We start from the raw sequence: 20,227 nt of genomic DNA, 5'->3' as shown, positions 1-20,227 counted from the left end.
GCAATGAATAGTGAAAAGCAAAGTATTTTTAAAAGCATGCCCACTTATCACAAAAGAGTAAGTTGTACAAAGTTTGGCATTATGAAGTCACAAATGACTTTGCAAAATCATGAGGGTTCATTTTACTTTTTTTTGCTTATTGTGGGCAAGTGTGGCTGAGTGTAGTCGCACTTAAAATGTTTAAGGAAAGGTATGGACTGTGTAGCACTTAAAAGTTTTTTTTTTTTTTTTTTTTTAAAGAAAAGGGATTCATAATTTTTTATATAGGGGTATCCATTTGTGGACACCCTGATGGTTTTACTAAAGAATAGCACATGGAGATAAGAAATATTGAAAATGGGGAAACAAAATAAAGAGGGTAACACACAAGGGAAACATCAAGAGGGTTTGTGAAGGAGAAGGAGGGACAGGATGTACACTATATGCTTTTGTTGAGGGATAGACCAGACCCCCCCCCCCCAATTTCTAAATTTTTTTTTCATAAGTGGGTAGTGTGGGTGGAAAATAGGGAGGAAGGTGAAGGAGAAAAAATAAGGGAAGAAGGGCTGAGGCAGTGCAAACTGGAATCCCAGTCCAGAGAGATGCAAATATGTCTACTGCTGGATGGTGCTGCAGTGGAGGACCCTGATGTTGAGGGGGGGTAGGGGCCTGTGTTGGGGCATTGGTCGGTGCCAACTGGAAGTGTGCGTCTTCTACATGCTGAAGACAGGCTTTAACTGTCTGAATTCACCTGTCCAAGACCTTCACCAGTACATCCTCACCCAAGCTCCAAAACCCCCTTTATGTGGGGCTTGCCAGGCTGCCACATGCTGGAGCGCCTGCAGGACCAGCACCTTTACTCCATCCCTGCGAGGATATACCCAGACAGCAGAGGATGATCTGTCCCTAGCCTGTGAGGTTCATGCCCACTCTGCTTCTGAGAGATTTAAACATGTAAAAAAAGGAAAATAAATGGGAGTGAAACAAAGCAATAAATCAGAAAGAATGCATTCTTGGAAAAAAAAAAAAGAAAAAGAGAAAAAAGGGGTGGGGACAAACAAAAAAATTAAAAGCACAATAAATCCACACAATGCTGTTTACATGCCATTTCATACACCATTGAAATACTGCAGTAAAATCTGTAATGAAGTAAAATGTGTGTTTACTTATGCACATAATGAGATTAGTGATTTGTGATGTGTTTTTGTACTTGAAAAGAATATGTATAGTGTTTATGCAAATTTGTGATGAGGTCAAATGGGAAAAGATTTTGATTTCTTGAAGGAGGGTGTGTATCTCTCGGGTTATGTAAATGCAATACATCCAATATAGTACTAAAACTTAGTAATCAAAGTAATTAGGTTAAAAATCACATTTAAAAACAGTAACATTAGCTTGAAGTGAAATGGCTTCAGATGCATTTCTTTCATGTGCACAGCTATAAAATAATTGGTGCATTACCAATATAGGAAACAGCTGCAAAAATAGTACAACAGTTGTACAAGCACATACTCCTCTTACTTTTACAGTGCTATCATGACTTTAAATTCTTTTTTGCCTGCTTCTTATATATACTCCTCTGTGTGGAAGATTTTCAATCCATATAAATATATATATATATATATATATATATATATCTAGTTAATCACTGTATATTAATCAGATCAGACAATGGTAGTAGAAGTAGCAAACTTAAACTCCACACAGAGAAGTTTCTTAGAGTTTTGCTTTTGGACCCACTATACTTGTTTAGTGGGTTGTTTGAGACTTTGGGGATACCACTGAGATTACTTGTTTTTTTTTTCTTCTTATACATACTAAAACTAGTAAGACCAAAAAAAATTATCTTGGACTCTGACAAACCTTCCAAGCTGACGACTGTAGTTAATTTCTTCCTCAGCTATGATTAAAACAGAGAAGGCAGTTTTTGTTTACCTGTATTTGCACTTCTTATATATGTTGCTATTCTTGTCTAAGCAATAATTACCTTTTTTTTCTTTTCTCTTACAATGTATAGTTGTATGAATTAGTACAATACTGCACCAATATTCCCTATCATTCAAGAGAAAAGTGTGTGGAATATTATTTTCAGGTATAAGTAATTCACAACCACCGAAATGTAGCCATTCATGGAAGTCTGCATTTCCTTTTCTGTACAAATGTGTCTGATTTCGTAGGTAATCTTGAAGTAAAACATTTCCCAGTAAAGTTTGTGCTGGTCATTCACTTAGTACAGCAGCTTCCATCCTCTACCCAACATGCAGTCTAACTAGGGTGTGATGTGCGAGACTTCAGCCATGTTGTACGTGTAATTAAAAATACTTTTGAACAAACTGTGTTAAACAACTGTTTCAGTTATATTTCTATGGCCTATACAAAGCTGGCTTCATGTAATTTATTATAACTTATTTTTTTGCAATGATAATACATTATACGTGTATAATTGCAATTTTGCATTTTTTTTATTTTATTATTTTGTAAATCCAGTCAAAATTACATGTACCTGTAACCTACTACAAGATTTACAGACTTCCAGGTACAGAATGATTCTTTTAACAATTCAAAAACACACTAATAGTTCTCTTCTGCAGTCATCTCCCCTCTCTGTGAAGTGTGCTCGCTCTGCTTAAACATCTTAGGCTGCAGGTGCACCCCCCCACCCCACCCTCCAAACTTGAATAGTACTTTTGCTGAGTTTAAGTGCAATTCTAGGGAAAATATTAAAAAGACTTCACAGCAATCAAGACTTTTCTTCTTATTAGAAGCAATGTATGTCTTAACTTTCAACATAAAGATTTAGTGTTATTGCCTATATATACTGAAGTTTTTTGTTGTTTAAAGCATGCACACTTGCAGAGGCCTGTCTAGCTAGCTGAGTTTTCCTAACTCCAATCCTGTAAGACCCCATTTCAGACACTAGTTGATCTGCTGGATCCTGTACCTCTCTCTCAGAGTTACAAGCCAACATTTTTATTTTTTATCTATGGCTTTCACATCCAACTATACATTTTTCCCCAGTTTCATCTCTTTCAATAAGACAGACTTTTTTTATGGCAATATGGCAATAGCTATCAACTAAAAACTACTACCCCCCCAAAAAAAAAAAAAATAATTAACTTGTACTAGTTTTAGTCCCCCCCCTTGAATTGTACTGCCGTTTTCTTAACTGCAGTTCATCTATTCTCTTGGTACTCTCTCCACATCACTTAACTGCAATTTGAGTCAATTGATTGTTTTTGTTTGAATTGCCCAGTCTCCAGAATCTGGCTAAGAGACCCTGTCAATCACTCTCACAGCACTCCTCCTGCAATTAGTCTCTACCCTCCTCCTCCACTAGGAATGCATAGGACAGAAGTTATACAAGGGCCTGATAACAATGGTGCCATCTTTAAAACACATTAATACTTCTCTTCTGCAGTCATCTACCCACTCTGTGAAGTATGCTCACTGTAAGTTGTGTTCTTTTTCTGTTTTTTGCAACAACTGATACCACTGTACTCTGGAATAATGTTACAGCCATTTTGATGGAATTAATAATCAAATAGTCTCATTAACTATACTTCTACGTTAAAAGACAAACAAAAGAAAAAAGAAACAAATTAGTTACAAGAGAATTTGGTAGGGAATTTGTGATATACTTACACTCATTCATTTCTCATTCTCAATGTTCTCCCCAGACCCTGCATAAAGATTGGCTCCGCACTCTCGCAGTCTGGTTGGCCCTGTTCCATTTGCCTACTTTTATTCTAACCTCTCATCTCCTGACCACACCTTAAACTTATCAGTAACCTCTACTCCTTAAAACAATCCACACCCACTATCTAGCTCCTTGCCTTAAACAATCACAAAGCAGCTACTAGCCATGCTTTCACATCTACCTCAAAGTATAAACCATAGCAACACACACACCAAACTACTACTCCCACAAAAAACACAAATGACCTTAGGATTTCTCTTCCTAACCTTCACATACCTAACAAACATCACTTGTATACGCACAAACACTCCACTAGAAAACACTTTATTCCATACCACACATAGTTCCATAAAGACAAACTCACACAAACTTTCCCATCAGTCCCACACTATTTAGAGACAGCTCTATACTACACGTACCTAAATTCCACATAACTACATCTTACACTACCAAATATCATTCAGATCCAACTTAGAAATAGCACATACAATTAAACACATACTACTGATCACAAAGCGCCTACTTATATCAGGTGACATACACCCAAACCCAGGTCCACTTAATACCCCATCCTCAAACAAACAAAACTCTGACCTGCTAATTCTCAACATCAACACCAGGAGCATATCCAATAAGCTTCCTGACCTACATGCATTTATAACCCATTACTCCCCAGACATACTAACAATCACTGAGACCTGGCTAAAACCCAACACCCAAAATGAAGAAACACTCCCACCAGGATACAATATCTTAAGACTAGATAGAGCAGGCAAGAAGGGAGGTGGAATTGCAATTTTCTTTAAAAATAACCTCAAAATGAAACCTCTACAATTCCCACTTCCCAAGTTTCAAAATGCCGAAATCTTAGCTACAATTCTATACTTAAACAATAACAAAAAAATAATATTCTTTGCTGTTATATTACCCCAGGAAACAACTCCCCTACTACTGAAATATTACAGTGGACCTCAGAGAATCTGCAACAAGAAACTATCTTATTAGGTGATCAAACACTGACTGGATAGCCTGTAATTCTAACAACCCCACTAATCACATTAATGTCTTTGTTTTTTTCACAACTCATTCAAAAACTTACTAGAGTTGATAAAAAACCCCATAAACAATCCATTCTAGATTGGATACTAGTCAATTGCCCCAAACAAAACTACCAGACAGGTTATCTACCAGATGGTCTCAATGACCATCTCCCCACTTTTCTCCTACGCAAACGCACCAACATACCCAAGCTCATAACCTTTAGACAAGTTAGAGATGACCGTAAACTAAACATACAGGAGATAAACTCTACTCTAAAACAAACTGGAAACCACTACTAACTCTAGGTTTAGACCAAGTCATTGAATACTTTAACAGTACTCTCTTAAATGTCCTCAACAAAGTTGCACCTATTAGAAAAATCAAAGTCAAGGCAAACTATGCACCAAGGCTGAGTAGGGATACAACAGCCTTACTAAAGTCCAGAGATAAAGCTTGTAAAATCTGGAAAAGGGATAACACTAGCATAGCCAAACAAAATTTCCAACAACTCAGAAATCAGGCCAAGAAACAAACCAAACTAGACAAAAAGAGTATTTCCTTGGGGTCCAAAACAAAGACCCACAAAAGTTTTGGCTTGCTATCAACTCCCTTCTAAAACCAGGAAAAATTACCACTCCAGCCCCCTCCTCAGACAACAATACCAAATATATAGCATCCCAATTTAATCACTATTTTACAGAATCCATCCCAACTCTATCCTCCCAGCTATCCAGTGACAACCATACACATATGCCTACCAAATGCACTAACAATATCTCCTCCTTTGCTGTCTCACCAGTTCCCACTTCCACTACTAAAAAACTCCTCCTAAAACTAAAGCCAACCACCCTTCCAGCTGACAGTCTACCAGCCAACTTCCTAAAAAGTGCTGCTGAATCTCTATCTTACCCAGTTTCTATCCTCATCAACCGCTCCATACAGGAAGCCTACACCCCCGAATTCTGGAAAGTTTCATATATTATACCACTTCATAAAGGTGGCAATTCTTATGAATTCTCAAACCACCGTCCTATTGCCATTCTGTCCCCCTTATTTAAACTGCTTGTGAAATGTATTCACTCTCAAGTCATGAAATTCCTAAACACACACAATCTTCTCTCCTCCACACAGTATGGCTTCCGCCAAACAACTGCTCTCCTCTCTTTCACTGACCAGGTCAATCTTCACAGAAATAACAATAATTTTGTTTCTGCAATATTTTTAGATCTCTCAAAAGCATTTGATATGGTCTCACACTCCAAACTTCTAGACTCCTTGGCCTCCCTATCCTTTGCCCCTTCCACTATTGCCTGGTTTAAAAGCCATCTGTCACATAGGCAGCAATCAGTTCAATGGCAAGGCATACAATCTCCTTTACTCCCAACTACGAAGAATTTAAACACCTCCACCCAGTATACCTCCCTTATACAGTACGCTGATGATTTGACTCTTATCTGCTCTGCTGCATGGCTTTCCATTTTACAACTCCTCACTCAAGAACCCCTCGCTTCTGTAGAAAGTGGATTACTGATATCCAACTAATCCTAAACCCCAATAAGACAAAATTGCTACTTTTCAACCCCAACAAATCTATACCTACCCCCTATCCTTTTCAATCTCTTCCAAAAATGGTGCCATCATATCTCCATCTGACCATACCAAACTCCTCGGTGTAGAAATTAACAATAACCTATTATTCGATGTCCATATCTCACAAACCATAAAAAAGGTCCACAAAAATGGTAACCATATATAGGCATAAACAATTCCTCTCAGAACAGGCACTGATCACTCTAGCCCAAACCCATCTACTGTCCACTCTAATGTATGCCGCACCAATTCTTACCCAACTCAGAAAACTTAATCTCACCAGACTTGGATCATGTTACAATAAAACTGCCAAGTTTGCCAACAACTGCACCATCAGAACCCATTACTCTCAATCTCTAAGGGAACTACGATGGTTAGAACTTCCCCAGCTACTCAATTACCACCAGCTTGTCATTGCCTTTAATATTGTTAGACATCCTGAAAAAACCCAGCACTAAGCCAGTTACTCTCTCCATACAGAACTAATTGTCCTCTTCGATCTACTGAAAAATCCCTCCTCTGCATCTTTAAAGCTAACAACAACTCAGGGAAAGCTCTTTTTTCTCATGCCATATCTAGATCCTGGAATAACCTCCCCCTTCTCTGACTTCTGCCCCCACTAACACACATTTCAAAAAATCTTATGAATACATGGCTATGTCCATGCATCACACGAATCTCAGTCTCAGCACACTTTATACCTTCCTTCCTGCTCTCTACTGTATATATGCTACAGTTAGGTATCTTATTGTCAGCTTGAAATTGCATAATATGTCATGTCTAATCATATGATTTTTTTACTCTTTTATCCTATCTCACTAATCAATGTTAAAGCTTTGATGTATGAGACTCTCTACCTTTGTAAATTTACTCACTTACTGCTGATGTATTGTTTAGACTGGATTGTATGAGACTTTTTATGTCTGTACTTACCTCAATTATCACTGTTAACATGATTGTATTATCATGTTGATGTCAATCGAATTGTGGAGCTTTTCTCTCCGGGCATCCACTGTAACTGGACCTGTGTCCAATTGGACGATCCCGGTAAACAAATGTAAAATAAAAATAAATAAAAATAACACACTTAGGTGACATTTGTAAATATTATTAAAATCTGTTAACACATTACTGATATGCCTCTTTGTTAGAAAGATGCACGTATGATTACAAACATGCTTATGATTTCCTATCCTTTTCATAATGGAATTACAAATAATATCTTCCAGTACATATATCTTTCTTTGAAAATACTACAAGTTAAGCAAACTTGTTAAATATTTATTTTTTACCTTTAACATAACTCATGAAACCCAAATATTTTATTTTAATTACTATAGAACTGTGGCCTAGTCGCCACAACCTGGTTTACCTACACAATCCAGCTGGCCATCCCATGCTTTTCCAAATCATCATACCTGTGATGTTACTGCTGCCCGGAGTGGGTTATACCTGTCAGGGTTGATAGGTGGTCACCCAACTCCTGACAGATATCGTTGTTGTTCCAAGTAGTATTTCTCGTGCATGTCTTGATCTTATCCAGATATGAATCATGCAAAAGGTAGAGCATGATCATGATCTCCTTATTGGACCAGCTAGGAGCATGGCTTTGTGCCTTCACAGGAGTAGCCATCTTAACAGCCAGAACAAGAATGAGGAAAGTATGGTCAGGGCTATATTAATCAAGAGTTAGACCCACTCCCTGTGGGATGTGATATCAACTTTACCAAACCCTTTTTGCTAGCATGGTCGTTACAACACCTGTTGATATTATTGACAAGTTTGGTGTAACCAAAACTGCTTTGTCACATACTTTTTTCTTAGAATACTTTCTGCTACTTTATGAATATAATATTCTGTATGTTGACTGTTATTTTCTTTAAGGATATACATCCAAAATCCCAGTGTCTCCTTGTTTCTTGAGCTTTCTCCCGTTTTGTTATCATCCCTTTCCACTTTGAATTGCAGGTTTCTGCTTGTGCGAGGTACAGGAGCCTTAACTATGTAGTTCTGAAATATCCCTTCAAATCTGGTAATCCCAAACCACCTTGTTCTACTGGAAGGATCAAGTTATCCCACTTGACTCCTGCTGTCTTCCCCTCCCAGATAAAAACATTCAGCTCCTTATTAATTGCTATCCACAACTTCTCATCTGGTTGATAAAAATACACCTGATCTGTGTATAAAACTAAAGGGACAAAAAAATATTTTAACTGTTTGCATCCTGCTATACATATCCATAAAACGGAGCTTCCAGTTTCTAAGTTTTTACATTATCTTTTGTTTAATCTCTTCCCACATATCCTTGGCTGCCACACCAGAATCCTTTTTAATCTGTACTCCTAAGTACTTCATTTTATCATGTCCCCATAAACATGGATATTGCTGAACCAATTTGTGTGTGGATACATAATTTACAGCTTCTGCCCTTGTTTTAGCTTCCGAGAGAAAAAACCTCACCCAACAAAAAAACAATAAAAGATCCAAGGGTGAAATAGAGATGCTCACAACTCACAAGTTGACCAATTTTATTGCAGATTAACGCTACTTAATGTCACACGTTTTTGTCCACATAAGTAGACTTCATCAGAGAAGTACAGGAAACTTTGTGAAGGAAGAAGAGTGCCTTTCTTCACAGAAGTAAACACATCAGTTTCTAGATTGGGTGAGGCAGATTATTTTTCACTTTGGCTATTAAAACTTTGCTATTATACAGTGCCATCTCCTAAAAGAAAGGCAGGGCTTCATGATTTCTTAGCGGCCGGACTTGTAACTTAGGTTGCTTTGGAGTTACAATGTGCACGCTGGTTGGATTGGCCAATCAGCGTGCACGTTTCTCATCTTTTTGGAGATGACATTGTATAATAATGTTCTGTGTATTTTTTAATTTTTGGACTTGGCCAGTAGATGGTGGTATTGTACTAGTTTAGTTTTTAACAGGTTTTACATACATACATACAGACATACATACATGCATGCGGTGGTACAGCGGTAGCATTGTTGCCTCACAACAAGAGGTTCTCCTGTTTGATTCTCGGCTGGAGTGCCTTCTGTGTGGCGTCTGCATGTCCTCCCCATGGTCGAGTGTCCTCCGAAAGACATGCATGAATGGGCTTGCCTTCGCTGAAGGTTGGGCGTCGAGCTAGCAACTCGGCACCATAAAAATCTACTGCCAATTATTAGCGGACCGGAGTTCCGCTGTGGCGACCCCTAACTGGGAAAAGCTGAAAAGACAAACAACATACATACATATATAAGATTTTATATAAATTATTGGACTTTTTTGATTTTAAAATTACAGATTTATTCATAAGAGATATGATACTTTTATATATCTGAATGTTTATAAAATGACATGCATTTTTAGAACTAATTAATTAATTGCGTTAAGAATTTGATTGGTTCTCTTTTTATTAACTGTGTTATATATAATGACTGTGTACTCTGCTGTAGTTATTTGATGAAGTTTACTTATGTGGACGAAAATGTGTGACATTAAATAGTGTTAATCTGCAATAAAGGTGGTCGACTTGTGACTTGTGAGCATCTCTGTTTCACCCTTGGATCTTTTACTTATTTTAGCTTCATTAATTTTGTATCTAAAAAGATCTGAAACTGTCTCAAAATGTTCTACAACAATGAAATGTCCTTTTTCTGGTTTTATCAGGTATAAAATAATATCATCTGCAAATAAAGACAGCTTTTCTTGACTACCATACCAATTATATCCTTGAATTTCCGAGTCCCTTATTTTCTTTCCCTATGGTTCTAAATAGAATGCAAACAACAAAGAAGAAAGAGGACACTCCTGCCTGGTTCCTCTGCTGAAACAGAAATTATCAGAGAGGAACCCACCCATTTAATTTTCACCTCCAAACCTATAAACATCCTCCTAATCAACCTTATAATCTTATCAGATGCAAATGCTTCCATTGCCCTGCTCATAAACCCCCAGCTTACTCTGTCAAATGCATTCTCTGCATCAAGACCCATCAATGTTCTGTTAATGTTGACACGTTTGCCTCCCCTCCACAAAACCACATTGATGCATGTCTATCAACTTTGGTATTATCTTTGGTTTGCCTCCCCTCCACAAAACCACACTGATGCATGTCTATCAACTTTGGTATTATCTTTGCTATTCTTTTAGCCATTATAAACACAAACACTTTGTAATCATGGTTTAGGATTGATATAAGCCTGTATGAAGCTGGATCTGACGGGTCTTTACCCTCTTTAGGTATCAAAGCCACCACCGTATTCTTCCAGGATGTTGGTGCTTCTCTTCCTCTTAAATACTGTTAAACAAAACCTTCCAGATCTTTATCAATTTTTTCCTTCCTAGGTTCCAGACTTCCACAAGAATACCATCTATTCCTGGAGACTTACCTATGGCTTGGCTATACATCACCATTTTTATCTCATCTCCTTCTATCCTAACTATTAGTAATTGAGCCTCCTCTACCTCTAACCTTGGCATATTTAATTGTTCCATAACATTTCCATTTGTACCTTTTCTTGATTTCCATATTTCTCTGCTTTATACAGACTTTCATAAAATTTCCGAATTATTTCTAGTATTTCTACAGAATGTCTTGTTATCTTCCTTGTTATAGGCTTCCCAAGCTTGGCGACAACCCTTTCTACCTTCTGTTGCCTGAGTCATTGCGCTAAAAGTTTTAGTGCTCTGGAGTCACTGTTAAAAAACAGCTGCTTAACAGCACTCTTTCTAAACTCATATATATTATAGAGGTAATCCCTTACTTTCTGTTTAGCATTCTGTAATTGCTTCTCTTCTTGTTCTGTTAGATTCCCCCATTCTACAATACTTTAACCTTTGCACTCCCTCTAAATAACCTTTGTTACTTAACCCCACCTCTCTTTCTTTTACCTCCACCCTATTTTTAAACTTCACTTTTATTTTATTCCACTCTCTAGCTATATTTTCAGAAGGAAATTCTATCTTTTCTAATAACTCCCAAGAATTTGCACTACCCATTCCTTAACTTCCTCTCATTTTCAACACATAGGTGGGAAAGTGCCAGTGTCTCATTTTTATTTCATTACCTTGCATTTTTATTTTAGTTATTATTGGTGGGTGATCTGAAATAGTTATTGGATGTGTATCAAAAGTTTCAATTAAATATACATGTTCCTGTGAAACAGAAGTTCTGTCTAGCCTAGATTAGTTTTTTGTATCTTGGGTAATATGTAAATTCACTCTGAACTCCTACTACCGAATTCACATCTTCCACGCCATATATTTTCATACATTTCTTCAAAAATCTATCCTCCTTTGTTATATTTTCCCTTCTTTGTCACCCAGATACATCTTCACTGCTGAAAATGAAATTCCAATCCCCACCTATAAGTAATATTCCCTACTGAAAAAGTACAGTTTTGTACCTACCATAAATGTAGATGTTCGAAGATCCACATTGCTGCAGTCCTTACACTTGGGTAGTCCGCTGTCCTCGGTCGGCCCGAATATCAAAGTATAAGGCTGACGTCGGTCAAGGCGCATTAGACTGACATCAGGACGTCAGGGTACAAATGCGCATGACCGACGTCATATCCTCAGTCTTTTCTTGCCCCAGATGTCAGAAGACCCTAAAAGAAAGGTCAAAACCAAAAGACAGCAAACAACCAACCAACCACCCTTGCACTAATAATATGTACCATATATACAATATACACAATATATACAACCCAACCCACACAACCGCCTCTAACTACAGAGGGGAAGGAGGGAGGGTAAATTGGACTGCAGCAATGTGGATCTTCGAACATCTACATTTATGGTAGGTACAAAACTGTACTATGTTCTTCATCTCACATTGCTGCAGTCCTCACATAGCAGTGGCAAAACCAGCCCTAGATTTAGAGTAAAGTGGAAGGTGATAATGCTTAGAGAAAGTATGCACTGAACTCCAAGTAGCTGCCTCCAAAATATCTTTAGTTGCCACTCCCCTTAAAAAAGCTGTCGAAGTGGCAGTAGCCCTAGTGGAATGAGGCCTAATCCCAGCTGGAATCTCCTTGCCATGATGGGAATAACAGAAAGCAATGCAAAACCCAATCCACTTAGAAATAGTTTGTTTTGACACAGGCTTGCCCTGAGAACTCAAAGCAAAAGAAACAAATAACTGCTGAGACTGCCTGAACCCTTTAGTTCTGCTCAAATAATATCGCAGCTGCCTGTGTACATCTAAAGTGTGCAAAATCTTTTCCCTTTATTTTGGGGATTTGCATAAAAAGTAGGCAAATGAATAGTTTGGTTTAAAGCCACACTAGAAACCACTTTAGGCATAAAGGAAGGATTAGTACTCAAAGATACCCTATCCTTATGGAAAATTAAGAAAGGCTCAACCGCCATAAGGGCCTGCAATTCAGAAACCCTTCTTGCAGAGGTAATGGCCAACAAAAAGCAGTCTTCCATGATAAATATTTCAACTCGGTAGTAGCTGCAGGCTCAAAAGGTTGTAGAGTGAGTTTCTCCAACACAAAATTGAGATCCCAAGCAGGAGTAGGAGCTCTACGTGGGGGTCTTATATTCTTTGCCCCTCTAAGAAATTGCTTGAACAAAGGATGAGAAAACAATGGTGGGTCACAATCATAGTGAGCCGAAATTGCTGCAGCATGAACTTTAATAGAAGAGAAGGACAAACCTTTGTCCAGTAACTCAGTAAGATATTGAAGAGCCATACTTAAATTAGGCTCAGAAACATCAAAACCCTTTGCTGCACTCCAAAATAAAAATCTCTTCCATTTATCTGCGTACACTTTCCTTGTACTAGGCCTTCTAGCTTCCAAAATAACATTCAAAACTTGCTGTGGAAGTTGAGACCTTCTATGGTTCAAAACAGAATATGCCAGGCTGTTAGGTGAAGAGAGTGAAGCTTGATATTGAGTAAATGACTGTCCTCCTGAGACAACAGGTGTGGAATCAAGGCAAAGGCCATGGAGGCTCCGTACCAGACTTCTCAGTAATGGGTACCAGTGCTGTCGAGGCCAATCTGGAGCTATTAAAATCATCTTTGGCTTGTCCTGTCTGACCTTTAGAAGTACCTTTGGGAGGAGAGGCAGAGGTGGAAAGGCATACACATGAAGATTGCTCCAATTGAAAGAAAGAGCATCCACTTTCCAAGCTGTGGGATGAAACCTTTTCGTGCAAAACTTTGGCAGCTGGTGGTTTAGTGGAGAAGCGAACAGATCTATGTCTGGAGTTCCCCATGACACTGTCAATTTCTGAAATACATGAGGATCCAATTTCCACTCGTGGGGATCCATAATTAATCTGCTCAACACATCTGCTAAGGAGTTCTGTGCTCCCGGCAGAAACCTTGCCTGAAGATGTAGCTGTAAACTGAGAGCAGTCTCCCACAAAATCATTGCTTGCCTGCATAGAGGATAAGAATGTGTTCCCCTTGCTTGTTGATGTACCACATGACAGTTGTGTTGTCTGTTAGAATCAACACCTGCCCTGGAAGAAGTAAATCCTTGAAAGCTATTAATGCAAACTGGACTGCTAACATCTCCTTCAAGTTGATATGTAGATGTAGTAGTCTGGCAGGCCACTTGTCTTGTATCCACTTTCCATTTAGATGAGCTCCCCAAGCTTTGTCTGAGGCATCTGTCGTTAGAATCTGACTCGCCTCTGGCCGGGTCACAGAGAGTCCCTTGTTTAGGTGACATTCCTGAGCCCACCACAAAAATTCCTTTTGAATGCAAGGTATTATTTGAATGACAGTGTCCAGATCCTGGCAGTGCTGTGTCCATACGTTCTTGAGATACCATTGTAGCTTCCTCATATGCATTTTGGCATTGGGAAGCACCAGAATACAAGATGCCATGAACCCCAAGGCTTGAAGGACTGTCCTTGCAGTCAGCCTGGACTGATGAGACAACTGATGAAAGTAAAGGGAAAGATTCTTTTGTTTGTCCGGGGTCAAAAAGGCCATCTGGGATGCTGTATTCAGTCTTACACCCAGAAAGCACATGTCCTGAGAGGGTACTAGACTGGACTTTATTTCGTTCACAGAATACCCCAGGCATCTTAGCACTGCTATCACATATTCCAAATGATGAAGAAGCTCGTCCCTTCCTTGAGCCAGAATCAGGCAATTGTCCAAATAAGGATAGATCTGTATTCCTTTTAGCCTGAAGAAAGCTATCACTGGAGCCAGAACTTTCGTGAACACTCTGGGCGCAGTAGATAAGCCAAAGGGCAATGCAGAGAACTGATAATGAGAAGTCCCAGCCCGAAAACGCAGATACTTTCTGCAACTCAGTCTGATAGGAACATGAAGGTAAGCCTCCTTGAGATCCAAAGTTACCATCCAATGATCTTTGCCCAGCAGAGGTAAAAGCTGTTGTAACGTCAACATTTTGAACTTGGGAATGTCCAGATAAGTGTTGAGGATAGATAAATCCAAAATTGGTCTCCATGTGTTCCCCTTTTTTGGTACTAGAAACAGGCGAGAATAAAATCCTAGGCCCACTTCTGGCATAGGGACCGGCTGTATGGCCCCTATTTGAAGTAACAGAGAAATTTGTTTGTGAGCCTCTATTCTTTGCTGAGGAGGAACGTCTGGCATGCCTTTGAAAGGAGGCAAGGTATGGAAATAAAACCTGTAACCTTGGTGTATGATATCCAATACCCATCTGTCTTGGGTAATTAAACTCCAATTTTCCTTGAAAAGTGCCAACCTTCCTCCCAAAGGTGCTGCCAGGCGAGAAGGCTCTGGCAGCTGAAAAGGTAGGTCATTGGGTCTGTTTATGAAAGGACTGACCCCTGCCCTCACCGAAGACTGTGCAGGTGAACTCCTGTTCTAGGCCTGAAAGAGCCCTGAGCTCTGCCCCTACCACGTCTAGATCTACCCCTAGACTGGGAATCATAAGAAGGATACGTCCACCCCTTGGTAGGCCAATTTCTACTAAACTTGGAGGCTGAACCTGCAAAAAATCTTTAACAGTCTGCATAGACTTAGCCTTGTCTTCCATTTTCTTTAAGACTGCCTCAACAGGTGAACCAAACAACACATCAGATTGTAAAGGAGCATCTAAAATCCTTGTCTTAACATGGTCAGACAAATTCTGATCCCTCAGCCAGGCGTGCCTGCGAAGAACTGACCCAGTGGCAGCCACCCTAGACGAGGCCTGTACAGCATCAAAACCACATTGCAAAGAATGCTTACCCACCTGTTCAGAAACATGTACTAAATCTTGTAACTCTTTACACTCAATACCTTCCGCCAGAGCATCTACCTTAGACTTCAATTGAGAAAGCAGATAGTTTTGGTATTTCAACATGTGAAACTGGCAATTCAAAGCCCTCATAGCTAGGGTGGAAGAAGTGTAGACTTTCTTTCCCCATCTATCCAAAGCCCTGGCCTCTTTATCTGGAGGAACCGGATTTTTAACAACAGAAGCCTTAACACCCTTAGGCCCCTGACTAACAGTTTCTGGGTCCGCCCTAGGACTCTTAAAAGATACTTATGAGCTTCAGGCACCCTGTAATACCTATCCGGCTTAACAGGAGCAGGAGGCAAAGAATCAGGATTAAGAGAAGCCTCTGCAAACACATCTTCCACAACATCCAGAACAGGAGGTATAGCCAAAGGCCTATGCTGGGGTAAAACAAAAATTCCCTAAGCCTTTTCCTGGAATCAGAGAAGTCCTGACCTTCCCACTTAAAATGCTCCCTCATGGAATGAAGAGTCTCTGAAAAAGAAAAATCCTCAGGAGGAGAAGCAGAAGGAGTAGAATCATCCACATCAGAATCAGAATAAGGAGAATACTCCTGCAAGTCTTCCGCCGAAGACTCTGAAACATCCGAAGCCTGCTCAAAACTCCCCAACTCAGGTTCCACCCTAGGTCTCTTATCAGGAGGGGGCAAAGAACCTCTAATCAAAGTAATCAAATCTTCTGCCATTTTAAGCATATGCTTCTTGGGCACAGAACCTGAAGAACCAGGGGTGACACCAACTGAAGCTAAACCTGGCCTGCCTCTGGGAGAAGCCTTGGAAACAGAAGGAGAGGGCCTAACCACCCTAGGAAGGGAAGGGAGTACAGTAACCTGAGAAGCCCCTACAGCCTGACCTGCCTCCTGAGAGGCCACATCTTGCAATAACAAAGTCTCCCCCTGGGACTCCAGAGAAACCTCCGGCGGAACCCCCGGCTCCACCGACACCTCTAAAGAACCGGCGTCCGGTACGGATGGTTCTTCTAGCCTAGGCTTAGCTGCTTTGTCCTTGCGCTTCTTCGAAGAAGCGGGCGTCGGAGCATCCGACGGCATATTATAATTGCACCGCTTCCCGAAGACTAACCTGGCACAATCTAACCTTCTCTTAATAGTGCGCTTATTGAATCTAGCACAAAAGCGACACCCAACAACGTCGTGCTCAGGCCCTAAACAAGGAATACACAAAGTATGATAATCTCTATGCGGTATCTGTTTCCCACAAGAAATACAGTTATTCACTTTTTCTGACATCCGGTAAACCACTGAGGCAAGAAAAAACTAAAATATTCCCCAACGGGGTACTTAGCCAACTTTGACTCGGTCTGAAACTCCGAATTCGAAAAATTTCAGAATGCCAACCGGCACTTGCAACGCTGCTTCTGCATCGGACCATGCGGCAAAAAAGACTGAGGATATGACGTCGGTCATGCGCATTTGTACCCTGACGTCCTGATGTCAGTCTAATGCGCCTTGACCGACGTCAGCCTTATACTTTGATATTCGGGCCGACCGAGGACAGCGGACTACCCAAGTGTAAGGACTGCAGCAATGTGAGATGAAGAACATCTATTTCTTCCAGAATTTTCTTAAGCAAAATTATAGCAGTTTTAGGTGGAATATAAATACATGCCAGTGTAATCCTCCTCTCTTGCCAGTAGTCGCTTAGTCCTACAAATCTACCATTATCCTTTTTATCCTCTTCTATCACTATTGGAGCTCTTCTTGCAATTAACATAAGGACTCATCTTTTCCTTTGACCCAGGTATTCTGCTGAATAATCATCCTGAAAACCTTTATCAAATTCACATATTCAGTTCTTTCCAAATGTGTCTCCTGTAGCATAGCTATTTGTACTCTACATTTTTTAATATAGTTCACTACTCTTTCTTTTTTTGTATGTATCTGTGAGACCATTTACATTTAAAGATAATAAAGAAAGTGTCATTATACTAAAAAGTTATTATTCCCACCTTTTATGTGTAACAGCTTTTTTGTTAAGTGTCTAGTTCCAGCTTTTGTGCTACATGCATACACTAATCATTGGCAGGTTGATCTTTTATACAGTTGTTTCTTGTCATATCCATTTGAGCCTATGTCACATCTTATAAAACTTTATTTTACTGAAAGCTCTCAAACAAAAAAACATCTCTAATACATCCCTAAAGCCTATTAACTTAATACTAACACACAAATTATGTACTCCTTCAAATAAGTGTTACCCTCCTAAAAGGAACAAATGTCTCAGACTGACAACCACACTCATAGACTTGGACTAACCTAAAAGGAAAGTTATCCATGCTAAGACGCATGGTAAAGCCTGTGCTTCTACTAAGTGCTGTCGGGTTTTGTCTCATCTTTATTACTCTCTTAGATTGGAAAAACAATTGAATGCTTTCAGAAAACATCATCTCCTACCTAGCTATTGAAAGAAAGAAGTATTCTGTTTCTATTGCTCTTTATCAGATCATCTCAATGGAGACACGACAACCAAATACAGAGTTGCTTCTACAACCACTCATTTATTTGCTACAGGAAAACTTTTTTTTTATCATATTCATTGTTCTTTTTTATTTGCTTTTTCTTAAAACTTGTTACTAGATCAAGCCAAGTACCTTAATTCAGTCAATCCCCTATGCAAGAGTGAGAACAAACACATCAATTATTCTTGTATCATGCTCTTTTGACCAGAATGTTCTTTTTTTACATTGCATTGCCTACATTTCTTAAAACCGAACAAGGAAAAAGAAAGGAGAAGGAAAAAAGAAGGTTTACTTTAGTGTCTCCATTACACTTGAAAATAACAGACAGCTTCACTTTACAGCATGCAGATTAGGTCATGCATTAAAAAAATACTGTTAATAACAAAATGTTATTGTACTTATAGTGAACGCTTTCCTTCCTCTTCCCCTCTCCTAAACGTTCTTCCAAACATTAATGGCATGAAGTAGGGCATATGCTTTAGAGTTCCCTACAAGTTTAACAAAGTCAAAAAAGTCCAATATTTCTAGGTTCTCTTGTTCTGTTGTATTTCACAAATATAACTAATGCTTTGTAGTCCTACATTTATTTGTCAATTTCTCAGCTGATGGTTTTATTCCTGTTGATCTCCATCTCCCAAATGCAGTCTCTGCTTCATTTCCAACATACTCCCAGTTCGTCTAGTTAACTCTTGTGCTTTTTTCTATCAAGCATTTTCCATTGAAACATTGGAAAAGGTTTCACTGGCACAGTCTCTTTGTGGTCTTTGTTACCAGAAGAACAAGAAGCAGAATCTCTTCCTGTTTCACAGCTCACTTTTTATTACACAAACTTTTGTATTTCTTCTTTCCTTCCTTCATCAACACATTATTTTGTTCCTCCAGGGAAAAATATTCTGAAGATCGCTGGGTACAGCAGTTTGAACCTCGTGCCTGCTTCTCAGCACTGAATAATGGGATAAATTTACTCTGCTTCTGAGTGGTGTACAATGAGTAGTCATTCTCCACAAACACTCTGCTGTGTCACACTTTTAGTACTTTGTCCTTCTGCCACAGTTTTGTCAGAATCAGCTCCTTCTGCTGGTAGGATTGCATCTTTACTATTAAAGCTCTAGGTTGCTTTCTCATGGCCAGGTTTGGAACATTATGGAAAATATGGATGAGGAGCTCCATTGCTGGACAATCTGGAAAAAAGTGCCAGGTGGGAATGTAGTCTGGGATGTTCTTAGGTGTGCTGCTGTTTGTGGGCTGTCTGCTCTAGTAGAACGGTGGAAGCAGGACATAATATGGAAATTAGCACATGTGCATGCTCATGCACACACACACACACACACACACACACACACACACACACACACACACACATTCTCTTCTCCTACAAAATCTGATCTCCTATGTTGGTATTTCTTTGGAGTGCTCTTACCCCCCCCCCCAAAAAAAGTTTTTTTACAGGAACTTTTCTCAAGTAGCTGCTCAATCTCCTGTCCTCTTATTTCTATGATTTTTGAGTGTTTACTTTTGATCAGCCAGAAAAAAAAAAGTCCACTGAGTGGGAAGGACTGTACTTGCCAGTCAACTGACTTATCTCAGAAGTAACTGTGCTTGTACAGCTGAACAGGTGCATATTTCATTGAAAAAAAAAACAGAGAGAAAGGTGGGGGGAAGATGCATTTTATTTTTAATTTTTAGTATTCCAGGAGCTTGGAACTTATGGGGCCACATAGTTTCACAGGTGGAGGCATGTGTCCTCTTCTACAGTCTCCCCTGCATATATGTTTTATCAGGGTGGCGAGCTGACACGATGTTCAAATCTATTAAACAATATCATTTTAAAACAAACAATTCTAAACAGTGTTGTTCAAATAATATTAACTTACCTTTCTGGACCCCCAGTCATGCTTGTTTTGTGATGAATGTCATTCCAGGTAACAGTATCAGTCACACCGGTAGTGCGAGATTGTCCAATTGTAAAAATCAGCTTCTGTTTAAAAGCCTTTACAAGCAATTTTAAAATCTCATTTCCTTCCTTACTATCAGGTAAATATGCTTTTCGAACAGTTCCAGAATACAGTTTTCCAGGATTTGGATGATTCTCCTATAATGCACAGGAATTAAAAAAAAAAAACAGTTCTAACATTACATAAACTTAGCTATTTAATAATATGATTAAAAGCAAGCAATATCACACAACAATTCTCACAG

General features: G+C 39.2%; 1 protein-coding gene across 1 annotated transcript in view; it reads right to left on the bottom strand.

Annotated features, from left to right (window-relative positions):
- The window catches only part of DTX3L (deltex E3 ubiquitin ligase 3L), a 727,283-nt gene that overhangs the window by 226,398 nt on the left and 480,658 nt on the right, over nucleotides 1-20,227 (bottom strand). Inside the window, exon 4 of the mRNA XM_044075006.1 lies at nucleotides 19,903-20,120. Coding sequence (XP_043930941.1) covers nucleotides 19,903-20,120 — 218 coding nt within the window. The remainder of the gene's footprint in view (nucleotides 1-19,902; nucleotides 20,121-20,227) is intronic.

The sequence above is a fragment of the Protopterus annectens genome, chromosome 6.part0 (assembly GCF_019279795.1).
Source record: "Protopterus annectens isolate FY-2018-M chromosome 6.part0, PAN1.0, whole genome shotgun sequence".
In the NCBI taxonomy this organism is placed as follows: domain Eukaryota; kingdom Metazoa; phylum Chordata; order Ceratodontiformes; family Protopteridae; genus Protopterus; species Protopterus annectens.
Note: the sequence above shows the minus strand (reverse complement) of the source record. Positions and strands in the feature narration are given on the sequence as shown.